Below are 21,127 nucleotides of genomic sequence, written 5' to 3'. Positions count from 1 at the left end.
GTGCTGCCTGGGCCTGAAGTGGCCATCCCTGGCTGGGTGCAGTGTTTTAGTTGTTGGAGGTGGTTGTGACACCCATGAAGGGAAACGGGGCCTGTGGAGGAGAGGACCCACCCTGCTGGGTGCTCAAGCATACGGGAGATAAGGGGGGAGCCAGAGAGTGAAATGCTGTCTCTCCCATCGCTTGGGGCAGTCTGTGTCCTGCCTTAGCACTGCCCTGCCCTGCCCTCTGGTCAGATCCTTCAGTGAAATTTGAGAGGAGGCCTCTGCCTGTCCCTACCAGCCAAAAACGGAGGCCTCTCCTGTAAACAGCAGTTAGCAAACCTGTCCCTACACGTTGTTGTCCACGCTATCCCCTGGGCGAGAGTTCACATGAGCTCTACGGTACGTGGAGTCATCAGCTGAGGGCTGAAGCTTGGGGAGCATGGAGGAAAAGGTTTGTCTTGCAACCCTGTGTACTGTGGCGTGGCACCAGCGCGCTCAAGTGTGCGCTGCCCGTGCCGGAGGGATGGCAAGGCTGGCTCTGACGGGTGCCCAAGAGTCACAGCAGCTCAGACCTTGTGGTTTCCGAGTTGTTCGTATCGGTGGTACCAAATCCTTTCTGAGGATGATGGCAAGTGCAGGACACAACCCACGGGGCCAGGATGGCCCATGCATGTTGGCATTCATGTGACGCTCGTGACAAAGTTCCAGCCCGTAGCCTTGCTCTGTCTTGAAAGGCTCACGCTCGCCCGACAGTGGGATGTGAGGAGCAGTGTCTTCCCGTCAGGTTGAGCCTGACTTCTTGTTTGTGCTCCTTGTGATGCCGCTCGCCACCGGGTCGCTGGTATTTGTCATCCTCGGATCTCGGTGGGCTTGACCGAGGCCGGTCCTGCTGGATAGTGGCTTCCCCAGAGCTGGTGCCATCGACCAGCGTGCTGGGCTGAGCCTACCAGTGCAGTTCCCGCAGGTACTGACGTGTGGGACGAGGCCCAGGCGGTTGTACATCGTGTCCCCCTGTTTGAAACGTGACCCTGGCAATCCCTTACCCTGTCAAGTCACGCTCCCTCCTGTTGCCTGAAAGGGCTCAGGGTTTGTCTGCATGTACCCTGTGTGAAACCTTCTCTGGCCAAATGTCGCTGGTCTGCTGGACACACCTCAGTTTCCTGGTCTAGACAGGACCTGTGCAAGTCAAGTAATTAATCTCTCCCACATGCCTCTGCCTCGAACTGGAGACACTACAAATGAGTCATTCCGAATGACCCAGGTGTAATAATTGAGCTCTAAATAATTTAGGGACTGTTCAGATTTGATCTGGGCAGCTCTTTGGTGGAAGCTAGCAGCAACTGAGTGCTATCCTTGGAAAGCTTTAGAAATCCATGCGAGCATTTAGATCCTGAAAGATGCGAGCGTGCTGGTCCCTGGGAGAATATGTCCCTGGAATCTATTGGATGGTGTTCTGTGTCAGCAGAGAGGAACTCGGGAGGTAAGTATCTCTGGTTTCTTACTTTTTCCAAGCCTGGCTGTGTCTTGAGTGTGTCCTGGAAGCTGCAGTGCTGGCTGAGTGAGCAGCCAGACAGCGCAGGAGTGCTTGAAGTTACTTGTGAGTTACCAAACAAGTTGCATCTCTGTCTCCTGTTAATAAGCAGGAGTAGGTTTTCACGGGGTTATCCCAGCTGGAGGTGACCCTAACAAGTTAGAAGAGCAGTCCTCATGCCCCCAGTACCTTTTTATTGTTGGCTAATTGTGTCAGGAGCCACCCAGACCGGGGTCCAGACGTCACTGGCTGGGTTTGGGGGAGAAATGGCGCACGTGGGGGAAGCAGTGGTATGCTCAGAAGGTGGAGAAACAAGGTGGTGGCCTCTGAAAATGTATGATGGAAAGCAATTACTTGTCTTCAGGGTGAGACGTCTGGTCCTGCTGATGACAGAAGAGTGTTGCTGATTCCAGAGGAGGAAAGGATGGGTGAGCTCTGGGTAGCCTGAGCTCTGGAAAGCTCAGTTTGCTGCCAGAGTTGACTTAATAGTTCACAGACTTTCTTACACAATGCCTGACCTGCCTTTTTTTTGGGGAGGGGGGGAGGTAGAAGGTGAGGAGGAACACGGCCTGCCACGCTCAACCGCTGCGTGTTGTCGTGCGGCCGTGGCAGCAGACGGCGCATCCGCAGCGTGATCCTGTGGCAGGAGCTGGGGCGGGGGGGGGCTGCTGCGCGTACCAGCGTGCTCGGAGAGCAGGAGCAGTTGTAGCAGAGCAGATCTGCCTTACTGGAATTCCTCCCCATTCTTGGTCCTGGTGGGGAGGGAGATGAGGGCAGAGAAGGAGCTTGCTTGGTTGCCTTGGGAAAAGCAAAAGGGCCAAGTGGAAGAGCAAACGCCGTGGTGTGATGACAGGGCCTGTGATTAGATATCAAAGAAACTAAGCTGTCAGAAGCACGTGCTCCCCACCCTTCTTGCCTCCCAGTATCTCAGAACTGGAAGTGTTGTCTCCAGTCACCTGGAGAACCTGGGATCTTGGTGAAGTTTGATATTCTTGGGGTGGGGTCAGACAGAACAGACCTGTGCAGAGCCGTCCCGCTGGGAGGGAGCAGTGGATAGGTGTATGCCGCCGTGTGGAAAATGGGATGTGACCATCTCGGCTGAAGCTGAGAAGCTGTGACTGCCCTTGTATAAATGCCTCATCGAAAAGCCTGTCAATAAAATCTGAAAGCAGCATCACAGCTATCTTCTGTCTTGGATGGTCTCAAGCTAGATGAGCTGCAGACCGAACTCTTGGCTGCACAAGTGCTTGTGCTGGTCCAGCGTTGATTCCTTTTCTTGGGGGCTTCAGGTAGGGTGTCAGCCTCTTGGGAGCTGTGGAGAACTTTGGTCATCTTCTTCCCTTTCCACAGTGATCTGAACTCCCTGTGCTGCCCACCTTCAGGTACCTGCAGGTCTCCCTTGGTGAGGACGCTGATGGCTTCTGATTTTTTTTGAGTGCCAAGGAGTAGCGAGAGCGTGTTCCTACTGCTGCCTCTAACTCACTACCTCTCAGGTGCCATCAGTGCTGCCAAGATGCACCACAGAGGTGGCATCTCGGGTAGTCAGGAAATGCTCTGTGCCGCGTGTCCCCTCACCCACCTAGGGGTAGCCTGCATGCTAACGGTTGGACCACCCTGGCTAATTTTCACTTGTCCTTGCTTGGCTGGTGGGCAAATCACAGGCTCCAGGATGGTGTAACGAGAATGAGCGTGAGCTGCTGCAGGTCCCCGATGGTAGAAGAGCTCTGCTCGTACAGCCTGGAGCTTAGTCTGGAGAGACCAGAAGGGATGTGATGAACTCGGAAGTTTTCCGTTTGCTGATCCTCCCTGTTTACCTCTTTTTCCCAGCTCCTAGGAACCAGGTGAGGAAGGTGCGTAACTGTCTGAAGGTGTCGATTGCTGGCGCTCAGGATGGTTCAGATAAACCTGGTGGCAAAGTGTGGCCTGTGAATCTGTGATGGGAGAGAGGGGATGGATCTGTTTGACAGGGTGTCTCTGTTCTCTGTCTGTGCATCCATGCTTGTGCGTCTCTGTTGCTGTAGAAACAGTACCGGTAGTAAACAGCGTGAGCTGACTGTCCAGGGACTGGGAATCCCTGTGGAAATTCCAGGAACTTGAATCGGAGGAAGTTTTGGGCTGGGATCTGCCTGGGGTTGCAGGGTGATGAGAAAAGCCGGATGGGTTTATGCTTGTGCAGGAGCCTGCTGGGGAGGCGCACGCTCTGTCCCGCTTCCACCCAGGTCGGGTGCCTGGAAGGGTGCAAATCTGGGTGGCATCTTTGCTCCAGGAGAGCTGAGCTGCAGTTCGTGGTGCTGCCCGTGATGTGCTTGTGTGTGTGAGTGAGCTGCTATGGGGCAGGACTGGCAATTTTTACTGCTGTCAACTAGGACGGGTCATACTGGTGGTGAGGAGGTGAGCGGAGCGGTAAACTTTCCCCCCCTACAGTGTGTTAAACACTGGCTGCTTTTTGTTTTTTCCCTGGATCTCGCATGTTTTAGCTATCACACTGTACACTAACAAGAGTTTTAATAAAACCATAACCGCCCCCCCAGACGCTCTGCACCCTTTTATGTCAAGGAAGAGGCTCCAGGGTGTGATCATCGTCTGTGGGTTTTGTTAGCGCTGGTCCTCAGGGTTGGGACCTGCAGAATTGTGCTGTCATGTCTGAGTCCTGACAGAGTTTGGGAGAAGAACTCGCTTGATAAAAGGCACCAGGGGAAGGACCAGGACTTTGCTTGATAGAACTGTTATCTAGAGAAGCACGTCCCTTGGGCACATTCTCACTCCAGGCGTGATAGGCAGAGGGGATGGTCCTTTTTGATGTCGCCTCTTACCTCGCCTAACTTCACAAAGCGGTGGTGAAAGGGTGAGAGAGAAGAGAGGCGGTGCTGTGGAACTCGGTGAGTGCTGGAGGAACCATCAGAAGGTGTAAGAGCAAAACAGCCTGACTTTAAAAATAAAAATAAAATTAAAAAACCCCCAAACAAACAACAAAAAAAAGCTGGCCTGTACCATTCAGTCCAAGAGTTGCCCTGCTTCCCCCTTGCTCTCCCATGTACTCCTGGCTTTCCGGAGCTGTAATCTTGGGATTGAGCTGAGGCAGCTGGAAGAGGAGGGGGCTGGCAACATGTGCTCCTGTAGGGTTAGACTGCCTCAGTGTCTGTAACTCGCCGTGCAGAAATATTTCCGTGTGTCACTGAAGTCCTGAGCCACTTTGCCCCGTTTGGAGTAACCTTGGGGCAAATACTGGGCTGCTTGTGGAGCAAAGGGGGAGGGAGCGTGTGCAGTGGTGGTGTAACAGTGCAGAGGACAGAGGAAATAACCTTTCTAGCAGATGGTTCCACACGCTGTCCGTGTTCTTCCCAATGGCCCTGGGTGGTTTTTGTTCTTTGTAAGCATTTTAGGCCCCCTAGCCTGCAACTCAGGCAGCCCGTTGCTCTTCTCTTTAAGGACGGCGTCAGCTTAGCAGGATTTGCAGTACAAACCCCAAAGCTTCCTGTGCTTTTCCTCCTCAAGTAGTCCTGTGGTCCAGCCTCATTCAGTTTGTGTGATGGGACAGAACAGGCAACAGGTTCCTGCAGAGCTGGGTTGGGACACTGGGGAATTTGGAAGGTAAGCTCTTCCCCAGTGAAAAATCTGAGCTAGTCCTCTGAACTCCCACCGTGTTGTGGACAGAGGTGCTCTGCCTGTGCCAGCAAGGAGTGGAGTTGGGTAGAGCTGACCTACGAGTGCCAGGTCAGCTGCACCCCTGTCCCCAAATGGGGGTGACTCTGTCTGGCCCTTGTGCCAGCTCTGCTGGGTTCTCTGCCCTGTGGGCTCAGCAGCCTGGAGGTGAACAGTCCACTCTTTCCCAAGTGGAAAAATGGGTTAAGTGCATGTGGCTTTCAAGCTTGCATTTTTGGAGAAGTTTGGTCTACTTTGTTCCGTTTTGGGGATGCTCTGTTGCCTTCCTATACAAAGCAAAAGGAGTGGCAGAGCTGGTAATGCTCATCTACCTGACTGCATAGTACCTGTGCTGGGCCCACCCTGGCAGGGAAAAGGCTCTACACAGCAGGTTTTTTGACCTGGATTTCTTCTGGTTTAGAAGGGGTGAAAGGCAATTAAAGGGGTTTGAAGGATTTGATGGTCCTTCATGAGCTTCCTCAAGCTCTTACAGAATCCAGGCAGCATTTGTCCAGGTACCAGGGTGCTACAGCTGGTGGTGGGTATGGGCGGTCTGAGGATTAGTAGCGCCATAAAAGCCAGTTGGGACAGCGGCTGCGTGTGAAACACGCTGCAGGTGACTGGAGTGAGAAGCCGTGTCCCTCCCTAGGAGCAGTGTTTCCTTATTGGGACTGTTGCCAGCCTTGCCCATCTGTGATCTGATCTAACACGTTCCTCTGTCTTGTTTTGCTGCTGTGGCTGGTCAGTGTGTGGTTTAGTGGCAGCTGCCGGAGTTCTTCTTGGCCCGTTGGTGTTTTCTCCCCACCTGCCTCTTTCAGCTTTGCTCCAATTCCCCAATTACTTGTGCGCATCCGAATTCGTAACCCAAAAGCGCAAACCAAAGCGTTCTCCCGGCTCGCTCTGAAAGGCTGCCAGCCCTGCTCGTGAGAGGAATCCCTCTTGGAGCTGTGAAGCCTGGAAGGGCTCCAGTTCTGCGTAGATTCCTGTTCACTCCTCAGCCTGGTGCTTTGAGCTTGTCTTTGTCCAAAAATGTGCAACCTGGGATACGCCAGTTCTGCTCTCCAGGTCTGGAGAGAGACAGGAGATGGTGAGGGGCATTTAACCTGGGTTAAGCCTGCTGGGTTAGTTCTTGGGTTCCTCTTGTGAAACCAGGCAGCAAAAGAGTTAGTTTAGTATGGCCATCTTGTCCAGATTGTCATCCCTGGTGGACAGGGCATGCAGAGCTGCTAAAATGAGCTACCTGCTAGCCTGTCCTAGCATCGAGCTCGCCTTGAGGCTTGCCCCGAGATAGATAGGGCCACTGACAGGTTGTCTTGGATCTCCTGCTTGGGGGATGATGGCCTTCTCTTCCGATCCTACTGTGGTGCCTCCTCCTAGCTGGGGGAGCAGGGAGCCCAGGACCACTTTAGTGATCATCTTGGAGGCCCTGGCAGTTGTTTGGCAAAGCAAATGGCCCTGCAGAGCCAGAATATTAACATGGGCCCCGTCTCTGTAGGACCCCGTTTTACCCCAGGGGTGACAGGAGGTGGTGTGGTTTAGTTATTGTTGCCCATGCTTGGGAGGAAGAGGAGGTGAGGAGAAACCAAAGTGATTGGAAGTTGAGAGGCACAGGGGACAGAAGCCTGAGCCTCTCTGCCAGCAGAGAGAAACACAAGTACCGTGCTTGTATGGACCAGAGCTTGGAGCCTAGACTAGGAGCTGAAGTGGGAGGTGAAGACTTGGAAGAGAGGAATATAGAAAGAAAAAGCTCTTGTGCTTGAGAAGCAGTAACCTGTCAGGCTGCTGATGGCACGTCGTAATCTTTGTGCCTTGGTTCTTCACGCTGCATCTGACAATACTCGCAAGGGAGCGTCTTCCCTGCGCAGTCACTTCTGGCGTTGGCACCTCCTCTGCCCTGGGTCTGTCCGATGGTGGCCTTGCTGCTTCCGTGCTCATCCGTCCTCCTGCCAGGGCTTGCCCTTGCCTTGTGCCTTCCCAGAGAAATGGGACCCTTTCCCACTGATATAACAGATCTTGGGGGACATTTGGGGGGTGGCTGTTAGTTGCTGGTGGATCTCAGCGCGGCGTCTGGGAGACTGAATTCTGGATACTGCCCTTACTCAAGATTAAAAACCCCATCAACAAGTTTGGATGCTGGAGGTCTGGACTTATCTAGACAAGAGCCGTAGTTGTTTATTGTAAAAGTATGTAAGAAGTTAAATTCATAAACTGAGGAGAGTTGAGCTTGTTGGTTTGTTACCACCTTGGATCCTACAAAGCAAACCTACAAAGGGATGGGTGGCTAGGAGGCAAGCTGCTCTGGAAGCACAACAGACAAAGGGGAGGAGGCGTAGGGAGAGGAAAAGTGAGGGGTGTTCTGGTCTCCTGAAGTGGCACAGCAGGAGGAGGCTTCCTGAGGACTGGGAGATGGAGGTGTTGGGAGATCAGGGAGGGAATGGCAGCAGACAGGCCAGGAAGTGACTAAAATACTGTGGTGGTGGTTGGGTTTGCTCTGTAAATATGTGAGGCTCTTTCAGCAAAAGGACGGCTTGTTCTTTTTTCAAATGTGACCTCGTACTCATTCTTTTCTCAAAAAAAAAAAAAAAACCAACCCCACAGGAGAGTAGTCTTGTTCTCTTCAGCAGACTGTCAGTTCCTTTGCCGTTGGAGGTAGCTGTGCTCCATCGAGGCAGCGCCTGCTGATGGAGAGAAATGTCCAAGGAAAGGTTTTGAAGAGCACCATGGTGGAGCTGCATGAGGCACTTCCCCTGGCATCCTTGGGAGAAGGAGACTGCAGGGGAAAGGATCAGAACAGCAGGAATATCACTGGAGCTGCCTGCAGGATTAATATTCATGTTGCCTAATTCCTCCTACATTAAGTGAATGGTACCCAAGAGGGCCAGAAAGAAATAGATGGCTATCTTAGATGAGAATTACTGGCTGGCTGGTGCTGGAGGATGAATAAACTGCCTTTATCTTGACCCTGCCTGACACACAGAGAAAGGCTTTGGACTGCTTGTCAGTTCTTCCTTAGTAAAAATCTCATCAGGATGAAAAATGCCTGGATCCTAACACAGATCACAAAGCTGAAAAAAAAAAGGCAGTATTTCAGTATTCCTGCTGAGGTTGTCCAACAGATATATCTATATATAACGTGCCAGACTCTTACCCCTTGCTTTGCTGGGGCTGAGCTCCACCTGGGACATTCTCACGGATGGCAGTTTTGGAGGCATCTCCTGATCTCCTTTTTTGGCTGAACCGACAGTTGATGCTTGAAGACCTCCCAGTAGCAGAGCCACCCCCAGGAAGAAGCAGTCGTAGTCTAAGAGCTCAGGGCTGTAACTTGCTGGTGTGCTTTGGCGAGGCCTGCCTGGATGGGGTTGCACCAAGAAGCAGAAGGAAGAGTTAGGAGGGCTGGAGTAATCTGCTGGGAAGGGGTCCTCAGCCAAGACCCAGCCCTGACGTGGGCTGTGGGACAAAGGTAGATGACTCCTCCCAGGAAGAGATCAAACTTTGTGCTGTAGGAAGGATTTGTGCAGTTCTCACAAAGCGTGTGGAAAGGTGACGTTGGCATCGGTGTGTCATGGCTTTGCATGTCTCCCACCCTTTGTGGGTGTCACCTGTAGCCAGTTATTTACCCAGATATCGACTCCCTGCATGGCAGGTGAGGATCAAAGCACAGCAAAGAAGAGAGGGATCTTGGAGTGCCCGTACACAAGCCCTGGGCTTGCACACTGACCACTTCTATCCCCAAATGGAGAGCCAATTTGGGGAGCCAGGGAACTGTGGTTTGTGTAACCGTGCCGTGAGGAAGCTGCAGGCTCCAGGAGGGGAAAAACTCTGCTGCAGAGATTTGCCCAAAGTCCCAGCAGATGCTGCCTCTCCCAAAACACACGCTTGGAAGGGCAGAAGCCTTTGCTTCCTCCTGTCTGCTCTGCACGCACTGAAATATTGTTTTTCCCCACCCTCCCAAGACAACAATGACATGAAAGCGCTGTGGCCCCGGCCGAGTACACGAGAGGCGTTGTATAACTGATGGGAGTTATTTGTATTGTGGCAGCGCTTTTGGGTCCTCAGCCATGCCTGAGATCCGATTCTCCTACATACTGTGCAAATTAGGAGGCCAGACTCTTCCCTGCCCACAGGAACAAGCGAAGCTGATCTGGCTGGGAGGGTGAAGAAGGTTTTGTAGCTGATGCTTTGCTGATGACAAGAAGTGCGTTAGACTGGAATTTGCTCAGCTGGAGGAAGTGGTCCCCTTCCTTCTGTGTTCTGCATCCCTGTTTCCCCATTGCAAAGGGATTTGAGGTTAAGATGTTTCTGCCCGTTCCCTGAGGTTTGCACCTTTGTGGTGTGGTTGCCTTCCGTTTACCTGTGCTGTGAACAAGATCAGGGAAGAGTCGGAACGGTTTCCTGATCCCACGGTGCAGCTCCACGGGTGGATGTAGCTGGAGTAAGGTGAAGTTTGCACTGCTGCTGTTTCACATCGTGCGAGTCCACACCAGGTTGGGCTGGTGGAGCGGCATCCTCTGAAACACGTCGTGCTTCTTCCGTCATAAAGCCTCCAAGTTTGTTAGCGAGCGACCAGATCACTTGCTGCATGTTCATGTAGGGTGGGAGTGGGATCTGTCCTCAAAGCTGTAGTTTGTGCTCGGGTTTAACCAAAGCAGTTTGGTGACTCAAATGCCAAAACTAGTGCTAGAGCCAGCACCACACAGGCAGCAGAACGATGGGGCACGGGGAGGGAGCAGGAGCTCCTCTACGGAGCATCTCCAGCAGCTTACCCCTAGCTCAGCCTGGGTCATCGAGTCCTGGTGGGACTGCTTTCTTGCTGGGACTGTACCCCCAGCATGAGTGCAGCATCCGCCTATGGCGCTGGTGGGATCTGGATCAGGCCTGGCCGTGTGGTGACATTGCTGCTGAATTAGCCGGCCTCCACAATCCAGAGCCTGTGCTGGCTTGGTGCCACTTCCAGAAGGACAGACAATGCCTGATGTGGCATGCAGTCTAGCAGGGCAGTAACTGTGTCCCCTCCAGAAGGAAATCTTAAAGGGAGCTGTCAGACTGAGCTTGCACTGGGTCAGTACTCGGTCGTGTGGCTGCAGTGGTGTTGGTCGTGTGGCTGCAGTGGTGTTGGTCTCGGGGAGGCTCTCGAGGCTTATTCAGCCATCCTGTAGTTGTACTTAACCCACGTAAAACTTCTGCGTGTCATCCTGTCTTTCCTGCCCTGGCAGTGGCTGCAGAAGGGTGCCTAATGCCATCTGACGTGCCACCAGGATAAAGGAGCCAGGCACCAGCAGCTCCGCGAGGTGACAGCAGAGGAAGGGGTTTTCCCACTATGTTGGTTATCTACCTGCACGGTGCCTTCGTGCCGTACCTTGCTGCCACCTAGTTTTGGGGGCTGCTGGTGTCCTTGGACAAGGGCTGTCGGCCCGCCTGCGCTCTCTGCGCTGAGAGAGGTGTCTGCTTGAAACCGGGCTGCTGCCTGTGGCTGGAGCTGCGTTCCAGCCCGGCTCTCCCGAGGTGAGAGGTTCGTGGTCAGGCGGGACAGACCTGAGTTTCAGCCCAAAGTAGTAACCCCTGTTGTGTAGCTTAACTAGGAGCCCTGAAGTACCATTCAGGCTTCCAGCCCAGAAGCCAAATATAAGTTAATATTAAGAAACTAGTTTGGTTATAGCCTCTTCCACTGCCAAACTTTTTTCGTCTCGTGAGGTTTTGTACCCAGGGAAGGCAAGAGAGCTGCTTTTCCCTAAACCTGCCAACTAAAAGTGAGTGTCTGGAGTAAGGGAGTAGGTCCAAATGCAGACCCCAGCCTGGGCCTGCGGTCTGCCACCGCCCACCTGATCCCGAAGCAGGTGAGACCCACGAACTACAGGGCCCAGCATCCTCTGCTTCATTGTGCACGTCCACTAGTCAACCACAGAGAACTGCCTGCTGGGGCCAGTAGTCCCAGGGCTTGTTTCCTAGGCTTGCCTGGGAATGGGGCTAAGTGAAAAGCTAGTCATGCTGGAAAGTTGTCAGCACACTTGCCTGGACTAGGTGTGCCTTGAACTTCTGTGGTGTGATTTATAAAGGAATAAGATACCTGCCTTAAGTCTCCCTTAGCTGCTGCTGTTGCAACAGCAGTCAAAGGTTTCTCAGCGACAGGCAGCTGATTTTTGACAGCATCCCATGGCAGGATTTGAGGCGTGTTTCAGCTGGATGGGGCGTGCACAGCCAAGGGTCCGAACAAGCACAAGGAAGCACCGTGACCTCTGCTTCTTTCTCTGAAAGCGTAGAAATACAAAGGGGAAGCTACAAATGGGGTTTTCTTGGCGTGTTTGCCCATATGACCTAAGCCTTCCACACCCTTCACGCAGCGTTTTTCAGGGCAGAAGCGATTTGAAATGGTTCTGCGATAGGAATTGTGCTTGTCCAGTAAGTGAGAATGTTTGGGCTTCCCCCCCTTGCTTCCAGCAAAGGTGAGGAAGAGTCTGTGGGTGTGTGTGTGGAGCTACAATCAGCTGGGCTGGGTTCTTCTGGTGGGACTTGGGCGCTGGCTGGCCAGGAGAGCCCAGCGAGTGGTGCTTCCTGAAACAAGGGCTGAGCTGGGCGGGTGGGGGAGAAGAGTGGATGCTCTTGGTGCTCTGGCAGCCAGAGGCGAGCGCCTCGCTGCTGTTCGTGCCTGCCTGCGGGGAGCTCAGCAAGGTCTCCTGTGGGTTCACGGGAGCTGAGATATCTGGGAGCTGGTTGGGCAGCTTCCTTCCCCCCCAAAAGGTGGGGCCAGCACGGCTCTGCCTGCCCCGTGCTGAGAGCCCAAGGCACCCAAACACGGTCCTCAGCTGACAGCAGCCTACCTGCTCCAGCCTTCCTCCACGGGGGCATCTTGCGGTGCGGCTGTGCCAGGGCCATCTGGTTCCATCCCTCCCAAGCAGCTGGTTTGGATGGTTTCGGACCACCAAGTGAGACATGAGGGTTGCAAACAGAGGAGAGGCTCCTTTTCCCCCAGGACCGGGAAGCCTGGCCCCAGTTACCTTGCTGGGAAGCGTGGGGTGCTGGCGTGATGCTTCCAGAAGCCTGCTGGGATCTGTGCCTGCCTGGGGGGGGGGACACAGCATGTTTGAAACGGGCCTTTCCCAAAATGCTGGGGCGTGAGGCTGTGTCTCGTGTGTCCCTGGCTCCTGTATGGGGCAGGTCCCCTCTCTGCTGTGCTGTGCCCTCGTTTTAAAACTGAGCACCACGCAGGGTTAAGCGATCCGGTGATTTGGAAGGGAAGGTGCTTTATTAAGGTGGGCTCACCCTCTGATCCAGCACAGCGAGGTACTTTTCTCCCAGTAACACCTCTGCATCTCTAACTCCAAGCTCTGGTGCATCTCCTTGAAAGAGCTGGTCTCTGTTTAAAGGCAGAGTGAAGATTTGGGAGTTTCAGCCCCTGGATTTGTGCTGGGAGCGGTAGGATGCGTGGCCCTAGTGCTGTGGTGTGCACAGTCCGGTGTCACGGTCCACTCGGTGGCTCTAGCAGTGTGACATTCAAAGTGGACCCCAGGAATTTGTCGCTTGGCTCCTGCTGCTGGCACCTCCATTCGTCTTCTTTTTATTTATACGAGTGTGTCTGGAAAAGCCTGTGAGTAAAGTGAGCTTTATCTTTGTATTGCTATCCGTATTTAGTGGGTGGCTTAAGACAAAAGGCTGCGAACACGAAGAAGCCCTTTTCCAGGTTGCTTCATCGTTGGGGACATTTGGACAGGCCCTTGGAGAACGCTGGTGTCTCGGGGCTCTTTGAGATGCCCCATTCAGGAGCAGCCTCTTATTCCTGCCTTGCAGATGAGGTGTTTGTGCCCCTGTTGTGTTCAGGTTTCTGGGAGGGGATTTGGAAAGCGAAGTGAAGTGTTAGTGAGGTGTTAACAGCAGGGAGAGGTAAGGCTCCTCTGCCTTGATGGCAGAGAAACTGCTTGTCAATTGATCAGCCCTCTTGAAAATGAGAGGCTGAAGTTGGTTGTTACAGGGGGAGGGAAAAAAAAAAAGTCTCTGTTTGAAAGGAGTGTCCTCACGTGCTCCTGCAGGGGTTGAACTAATTAGTTTTAAAAGTGTCTGTAAAGCAGTGTGTCTGTATGAGGGGGTCCTTTCTCTTTCACCAGCGCTGTTTAGATAGATAAGGCCAAAACAGGAGAGAGGGACAAGCAAAGCAATGTGGGGATCAGGCTGATGGCTGGTTAATACCAGCCACTTTCACTGGAAAATACCCCGGGGTGTGTTTGATTCGGCTGTTGTCCTGCGTGAGGGGCTGGGGGCGCAGGCAGGCCGGGGGTTAATGGGAAGGTGAGTGAGGCCAGGCAGGGCTGGGGCTGGCTGCTCAGGGCTTTCCACCATCGCCCAAAGGCGGGCTTGTACCTCCTGGGACTTGATGTGGTCACAGCAAGCCCTGCCTTACCCCTGGCTGAGGAGGACAGAAGTAAGCAGAGTGGCTTTGGGTGAAGTCCGAATTGGTGCTGGACTCCGGGGAGGAGATCTGCAGCTTGCTGCCACAGGGAGAGGAGCCCGAGGTGTGTGCCTTCGCTTGGGAAAGGGCACTCTTGTCCTGTTCCAGGAGAACCTAAAAAAAGGAAGACATGAGCTATCAAACGTGCTCTGCTCCGAGCAGCAGGAGGTGGTGCAGGGACTGTCATGAACAGACACGGACCTCACGGCGTCGCGGTCCGTGACTGGGACCAGTGGTGTTGCTGGGGTTGCGACCCTGCTCCCAGCGCTGCGATGCCGCTGTGCCTCCCTGCTGCAAGCAGCTGCCAGCTCCCAGGCCCAGATGTGACAGTAGCTGCTGCGTCACCTCCTGGCCCATCCTGTCCCTGGCTGTCTGCTGGCACAACAATTGGTGCGAAGGCTTTATAATGGGGAGCATCCCTAATTAGGGGAAGTAAGCTTGGCTAATTCAGACCAGGTTGACTTTTATCTGAGGGGATTTAGGGAGCATTCCCATGAAGAGCTCTGCCAGAGCGTGGCTGGTCTCTGGAGGGGTGGCGAACAGCTGGGGACAGTAATTTCTTCCAGATTCAGTAATGCTAGAAGAGGATGTCTGTCAGGAATCCCAGCACAGATGAAACCCTCTAAGAAAAGGATTACTCACACAAACAAGGGAATAAATCAACTTCTGTGTACGAGCATAGCCAAAGATGAAAACTTGGGTATTGTCTTCAGCATAAAACCCTTCCTTTATCACTTGGTGTTCTAGCAGGGGTTTAAATTCACAAGTGCCTTTACCTCCAGCACAGCCAAGTACTGATGTGATGCACCTGTAAAAATGGGAAACAGATTCTTTTTCCTTTGCCCCAGTTAGACTGAGCTATCTCCCCTCCTCCCGTGTTTCTGTGTTAGCACTCATTAGGACTGAATTATCTGTCTCCCATACAGCTCAACTTGCACGAATCTGTTGGTTGTAGGAGGAGCAAATCTGATGTTTCAGTGGTGTGTTTTGGATCCAGGGCAGATGTTGCCTAAATAGATCTTCTCTGGCCCGTCTCTCTTGAAAACTGATACCAACAGTGCCTTTTTGAGCAAGAGGCTGAGTGGATAATATAACTCTGTAATATAGGGTCTCCTCTCTGGGAGTAGAGGCTTCCCCGGGACCGCCTGCTGCAGGGCAAGGGCTCCCCTTGGTTGCCCTGGCCGAGCTGTGCTGGGTTGAGATGAGGCTCTGGGACACAAGCTGGTTGTTCCTTCTGGTCCATTACTCTTCCCTTCCTGATCTGTTCTCTCTTCAGCGTGGCACGATGAGGCGGCGTTACGAGGACGATGGCATCTCTGATGATGAAATTGAAGGGAAGAGGACATTTGACCTCGAGGAAAAACTGTCCACCAACAAGTTTAACTCCACCTTCGTGGTCTTCATGGAAGGCAAAGGTTTGTCTTGGGACTGCTGTGCTGCAGTATGTGCTACTGCTGTCAGTGACCAGACAGCTGCTGTGGTTGGCCGCTTCTCCAGTGAGGCACAGGGTGTGAGGTGACCTTTCCCCGAGCCTTTCGTAGAGGGATCACAGTTGGATGTGCTCTTGTGCCTCTGACTACACCCAAAGCCTCCCTGGCTGCCAACTTGAAGGGCGGTTACAAGGCAATCGTGGTGTTAACAAAATCCTTCCCCGCTGTCCTGTGTTTTGCTGCCTTTTACTTTCCATCCTTCCGTACAATTGGGAGAACTGTCTGCTGTTCCCACCAGCCCCGTGCTTTCTTCTGCTCTAAACTGCTTTACTTGCATAACCCTGAGTGGTGCAGAGCAGGCAGGGGCTGTTTCTGCCTGCCCCCCTGCAAGTCCTGCGGCGGTCCCCAGGTCCTGCGGCGATCCCCAAGCAGCTCGAAGGCCGTGTGAGGCGTCTCGGTGGAGGATTGGCTCAAACCTGCGAAGCCCCTGGGCCAGGGGAGCTGGGAACGGGGAAGGTGTGTGGGGAAATGGGGTGGAAGCTGCTCTGTCTGGAGAGCGACGAGCCAGTCCGCAGCGCTGCAGCCTTGCTGGGACACGTGGCAGCCAGGAACGCCCGGGTCAGCACCTGTAATTGCAGCCACGTGTCTACTAGATATTTAATTTAAAGACTATGGGGGATCTCTCCCCTTTCTTTCACCACGCATATGGCTCGGTGGGATGTCTTTTCATCGCGCAGCCGGTGCAAGCCTCGTGGTGAGGATTTAGCGTGACGGAGGAGCATTTCTTCAAGGAGTCTCTTGCGCGGCTTTGAGCTTCTTAGGGAAGCGAGGCCCAAAACCGGTGCTGTTCCCCTGTCTGGTGCAGCCTGTTGGACCAAAGTCTTCCCTCCCTGGGGGGTCTGTTTGAGGTTTGTCAGCAACACACCCCACGCTGCTCACAGAACTGCTGCAGAGGGGTTCTAGTATCTCGAAAGGGATGTAGAAATAGCAAGGAACAGGGCTTGCTTGCACTGGCTAGCCTTGCCACAGAGGTACGGGGAGGTTCTCAGGTCTCAACTGCACGAGGCCCTGAACGACCTGAGTCTGAAGTCAGTTTGCTGGGAGCAGTGTTGGACTAGAGATCTCCACAGATCCTTTCTAACCTCCGTTTGTTTATAGTCCTCTGAAGGAGTCTCCCCTAACACCTTTCCTCTTCTTGTCTTCCCACACCAGACTTCACAGTTGAGTACATCCAGCGGGGCGGCCTGAGAGACCCTCTCATCTTCAGGAGCTCTGACGGCTTGGGGATAAAGTAAGTGTGAGGGGCACAGAGTGGCGGATGGCTCTGGCCTGATTTCTTGCCTCTCTCCCCAAGGTGTGGGATCTGATCCTGGTAGCTGTCTCTGTGCTCTGCCAAGCTGGTATGACTGTGTCCTGCCCGTGCTGTTCTTCATGTGCAGTGAGCAGAGAGAAGTATCTTCCACCTCAGTTATGCTGTTCTTACTAGTCTGTTTGGATGTCAAACGAGAGGCCTGAATTGGCTGTAGGTGATCACAATTCAGTCAAATGTCTGGCAAGTCCTGCTGCTGCTCTGATGGAACACCTGGCTGCGTTTCTTGCCTAGTGATACAGGCATCTATTGCCAGAGTCGAGCAATTTGTAGTATTTCTGGCATTTGCCACAATTCCAACCTGATTTACCCAACGTGGTTACTTCTGAACTGCCATCTGTCTCTCTTGCTGCAGTAAGTCAATTAAAGTTTACAGCTTTGAGTGTAAAGCTGTACTGATGCAAGACTTTGTGCCGTTTTATGATGTTCATGTACACACGCTATGTGGTGGTAGATGTCGTTTTAAGGCAAGTAATACTGCGTGAAAACATTACAGCTGGGCTTTACAAAATTTAAAAAAAACCCTGATCTAATGTTTCTGCTTGGGTCAGTGTTCTTTGGTTGTGATTAGTACGAAAGTCAGAGGAATAAATTGGCCTTAGCAAACTTTGTCTGAGGCAGTTTCAGCAACATGGCTCTTGACTTCCCAACTGGCTGCAAAAGGGTGGGCAAGATCTCATCCAGTGCGTGATCCACTGTGCTGTGGTGAACTAGCTAGGAAACTCTGCCAGGCTCAGTTTTAACTACTGGGTGACTTGGGGGGGGCAGAGGTTTGACACTGAGGATTACAGGGTGGGCGAAACTGGATTTCTCCTGAGCTTTTGATTGTTTCTCTGGGTCAAGAGCTGCTTGAATGGCTACCTGCCCATTCGGCCTGTGACAGCAGTGTTTGTACAGATCAGTACGCCAGTACAAACAGTTGGAGTAGTTGTGCTGTGTCAGTGAAATACGCTGCTTGTACTGGTCTGGCTGTGCCCTTTATATTGGGATAACTCATACGAGCAGCCTTTAAAACGAGAGCTAGGATTGCTTAGCCCAAGGCCTGCTTGCTTATTTGCCAGAAGCCGCTGTACAGCAGCTCATGCTCTAGAGATGGGGTATCCTCCTCCCAAATCTGCTTCCCTAGCCAGAAGTTGGGCTCAGTGTTTCACCCCCGCGCTCATCCCACACCTCTGCCCGCAGAGATCTAGTTTGCATGGTCTTCACCCACACCCCAACGACAAAAAGAAGCACAGTGGTGTCTTCAGGGTGCCCATACTGGGGTTACAGGTGGGAAGGGTCTGCAACCAGAAGCACTTCGTGATTTTTTTTAGCAAGGTGTTTGTCCTGCAGGATGCCAGATCCGGACTTCAGCGTGAATGATGTGCGGCTGTGTGTCGGTAAGTGTCTGGGGACCACGGTGCACCCTGGGCAGACAGGGAGGAATGGCGGGGGGGATTCATCAGGTTTATCAAAGCTAGAGGTCTTGTGGCTCCCCCAGTGTGCAGCTGCTTGAACCTGAGCTGTCCTTAGCCAGTACATCACAACTCTTACCTGCTTGAGTCTGGTTTGACCTGAGGCAGCTTCTGTTTTGAGGTGGGTATGGAAGACGATGAAGTTATGGGAGAGGCCAAGATGTCGCACTTGTGTGGGTGGGTTCTTTGAGGAAGGCTCTCGTGTCTCCTGGAGTGTCACTTCTGGGTGGTCCATTGTGCACAGGGATGGCTCCAGTGACATCTGTGTGTTCTGGCAGGGAGCCGGCGGATGGTGGATGTCATGGATGTGAACACGCAGCGGGATATCGAGATGTCCATGGCGCAGTGGGCACGCTACTACGAAACACCGGAGGCCGAGCGGGAGAAACTTTACAATGTCATCAGCCTGGAGTTCAGCCACACCAAACTGGAGAACCTGGTGCAGAGACCCGCTACGGTGAGCGTGGCTCTTCCTTCTGCAGGAGTGTCCTTTCCCTTGGGCTTGTGGTCCTCTGTAGGCGAGGTGCAGCCTGGCACTTGAATGCGGGAGGAGAGGGGCTGCTTGTGACATGTATGGGCTCAGCCAGGGATGTCACTGCTCTGGAAGCTGCTGGAGCTGATCCTGTGGTTGACTTGGACCTCATCTGCTGGAGCTGATCTCACAGTCAGGCTGGGGCTGCCCAGCCTGTGCATCCCTCGGCTACAGTGACCACGGTCAAGTCCCTGGCATGTCATTCTGCAGAGAGCTGACTCGTTCACGACCTGTCAGCAATTAGAGGAATGGAAGTGGTTGGCTGAGGAATAATTACCGGTGAAGTAACCTGCTCCTGCTGACTGGGGATTAAGAACAGGCACAGAGTTTGGCCAAGCACCTGGGTTTGAATAGAGAGGTCAGATTGGTGCTCAACCACAGTGAGCCCTGGGGACAGGCTGGGCACGCGGGTTTCCAGCCTCTCCCACTTAGCTGGTTCCCCTGCCTGCCGAGACCTTGGCTGTCATTCCGTCTTGGACCTACCTTCCCCCTGTGCTGTGCACGGGGCTGCTCTGGTGTTGGTGCAGAGCCCCCTCGGGCATCAGCCATCGGCTCCGTTGAGGCCTAAGAAAGGGGCAGGGCAGGGGGGGCTTGCCATAATGCATGGCCAAGGGTGAAACTCCAGCGGGGCCTAAATCAGAGAGCAGAGCTCAGCCGTGCTTGCTGCGGTGTGAGAGAGTAGCTAAAGCCTGGGTGCTGGCTGAGCTTTGTGGTTTCCTTGGTGTTTGGAGACCGTGATCCCGTTAGGATGGCAACGCTGTGTTCAGCTGGGACCCTAGAGGGTTGTGGAACGTGGCAAGGAGGGTTTCTGATGCAAAGTCCTGAAATCTCTGAGGGCAGGGGAGGCCAAGGCTGGAGGTGTGCTGGAAGAGGGGCAGAAGGGGTAAAACGAGTTGCCCTTACTGAAGTGTGGAAGGTGGGATGGACATCCTGAACCCCCTCTGCAGTCGGTGGAGAGGACGGGGCAGCTCTGTAGGGCCATTCACTTTTCTCTGTTAACTGTAGAGGGAGCCTGGACATCTCTGCCTGCTCTGAAGCTCAGCGAGTTGAATCCCGCTCTAGCAGATGCTGCCGAGCATGGTTTTTTTTTTTTTTATCTGAGCCCAGTGCACAGCAGTTCCTGCCTAGCCCCCAAGCAGAAGACCAGTATCCCAGTACCATGCTTGGGATCTTGCTGTGGTGTTTGCTGCTTGTGTGAATTCGGAGGCTCGCTGTACAGCAACTGGCGTAGTGCAGCTGGTCCGAAGTGCTTTACGTGCGGGATTGCACCAGTGGCCTTGGGAAGGTTGCTGGGTGGTGGGCAGCCAAAAAGGGGGTATCGTGGCCATCCAGCTGACACCAGGGCTTCCTTCCCTGCCTTGGTCCCGTCGTCTGTGGTGGGTGTGCTCGGGGCTGGGCTGGCTGGCAGTCTGCGCGCAGCGCTGCGGGGGCTTTGGTGGCCCCAGTGCAACCCTGCATCCCACAGATGCCCAGCCACGTGTGAGCTGTGGGCTTACTGGGCATGCAGTAGGTATTTGAGCTTCCAGGATGGCCTGGGGGTAGCAAAAGGGGTTACCGTGCCCCTTTCATCTCTACTCATGTCTCCCACCTTTCTGCTGTAGGTGGATTTGATCGACTGGGTTGATAACATGTGGCCCAGACACCTGAAGGAGAGTCAGACAGAGTCTACGAATGCTATCCTGGAGATGCAGTATCCAAAGGTGCAGAAGTAAGTGACTTCCTGAGCAGTGCCAGTGGTGGCAGGCGGCAAAGCACCTCTTGCAAGACAGCTGCCCAAGGGAGAAGCACATTGTACCAAGGGGAAGTGGGAGGAACAGTCTCTCTGTTTTATTTCAGCGGGTGACACTTGTAAGGACACTGCAGTTAGTTGTTTAAGCCCCTGGGTAGTCACGTGGCTTCTAGAAGGTCACTGCGCTTTGGGGAAACTCTTGGTGGTCACCACCTTGAGACCCCTGGCGTTGGTTGAGCTGCCAGGCCCTGCCCATCCTGCCCTGTAGGCCAGACCGGGCACGTGGGGGTTTCTAGAGCTGCCGAGTATGTGAGGGTGAAAGCTCTCCTCTCGCCTGGACTAGATCTGTTTGTGGGGATGTGAGAGAAATGCAAAGTGAGCTCTCCTGCAAACCCCCACCTCCCTGCAGCTAAAGTGCTTGGCACTGCAGTAATTGGCTCCTGGCACTGCTGTGAGCCATTGGCCTGGCTTTGGGCAGCCCCTTCCCTTTGAGCACGTTGTATCTGCTCTCAAATGTGAGCCGCCGTTCGTTTTCACCTTACCATCCCCTTGTTTTCTGCTAGGTACTGTCTGATGAGTGTCAAGGGCTGCTACACAGATTTCCACGTGGACTTCGGTGGTACTTCTGTGTGGTACCACATCCACCGAGGGGGAAAGGTAGGAGGACGGTTGGGAGAGTTACAGGTGCTTTAGGAGAGTGTTTTTTAGTCTGTTCTCTTGACAATCCTTGAAGATGCAGGTCCCAGACAGCGAATTGAAGTCTTTCCACCCTAAACTTGTTTATCTGTGGTTCTTGGAAGTAGTTCAGGCCCTCGGAGATCCCCCAGGCACAGGCTGAAAACCCGCGCTGTAGAGATGACGCTGAGACAACCCTGTAAAAGGCTCAACAACACAGAGTAGAATAACCCAGTGCATCCAGTGCCTCGGGCTTCTGAGAGCTCATTTGGCTGTACGTGGCTGATCACCTCTTGGTGTGATGCAAATAGCACGCTGGGAGCAGCAGCAAGCGGAATTAAGGTGA

At 53.5% G+C, this 21,127-nt stretch overlaps 1 protein-coding gene across 1 annotated transcript in view; it reads left to right on the top strand.

The window, feature by feature from the left end:
- The window catches only part of KDM2A (lysine demethylase 2A), a 48,028-nt gene that overhangs the window by 6,840 nt on the left and 20,061 nt on the right, over nucleotides 1-21,127 (top strand). Inside the window, exons 4-9 of the mRNA XM_086472410.1 lie at nucleotides 14,869-15,007; nucleotides 16,235-16,313; nucleotides 17,724-17,770; nucleotides 18,124-18,302; nucleotides 19,979-20,085; nucleotides 20,670-20,763. Coding sequence (XP_086328536.1) covers nucleotides 14,869-15,007; nucleotides 16,235-16,313; nucleotides 17,724-17,770; nucleotides 18,124-18,302; nucleotides 19,979-20,085; nucleotides 20,670-20,763 — 645 coding nt within the window. The remainder of the gene's footprint in view (nucleotides 1-14,868; nucleotides 15,008-16,234; nucleotides 16,314-17,723; nucleotides 17,771-18,123; nucleotides 18,303-19,978; nucleotides 20,086-20,669; nucleotides 20,764-21,127) is intronic.

This window comes from Leptosomus discolor, chromosome 12 (assembly GCF_034619465.1).
Source record: "Leptosomus discolor isolate bLepDis1 chromosome 12, bLepDis1.hap2, whole genome shotgun sequence".
Classification (NCBI taxonomy): Eukaryota; Metazoa; Chordata; class Aves; order Leptosomiformes; family Leptosomidae; genus Leptosomus; species Leptosomus discolor.
The sequence above is the reverse complement of the archived record's forward strand: the minus strand, read 5'-3'. Positions and strand labels throughout refer to the sequence as shown.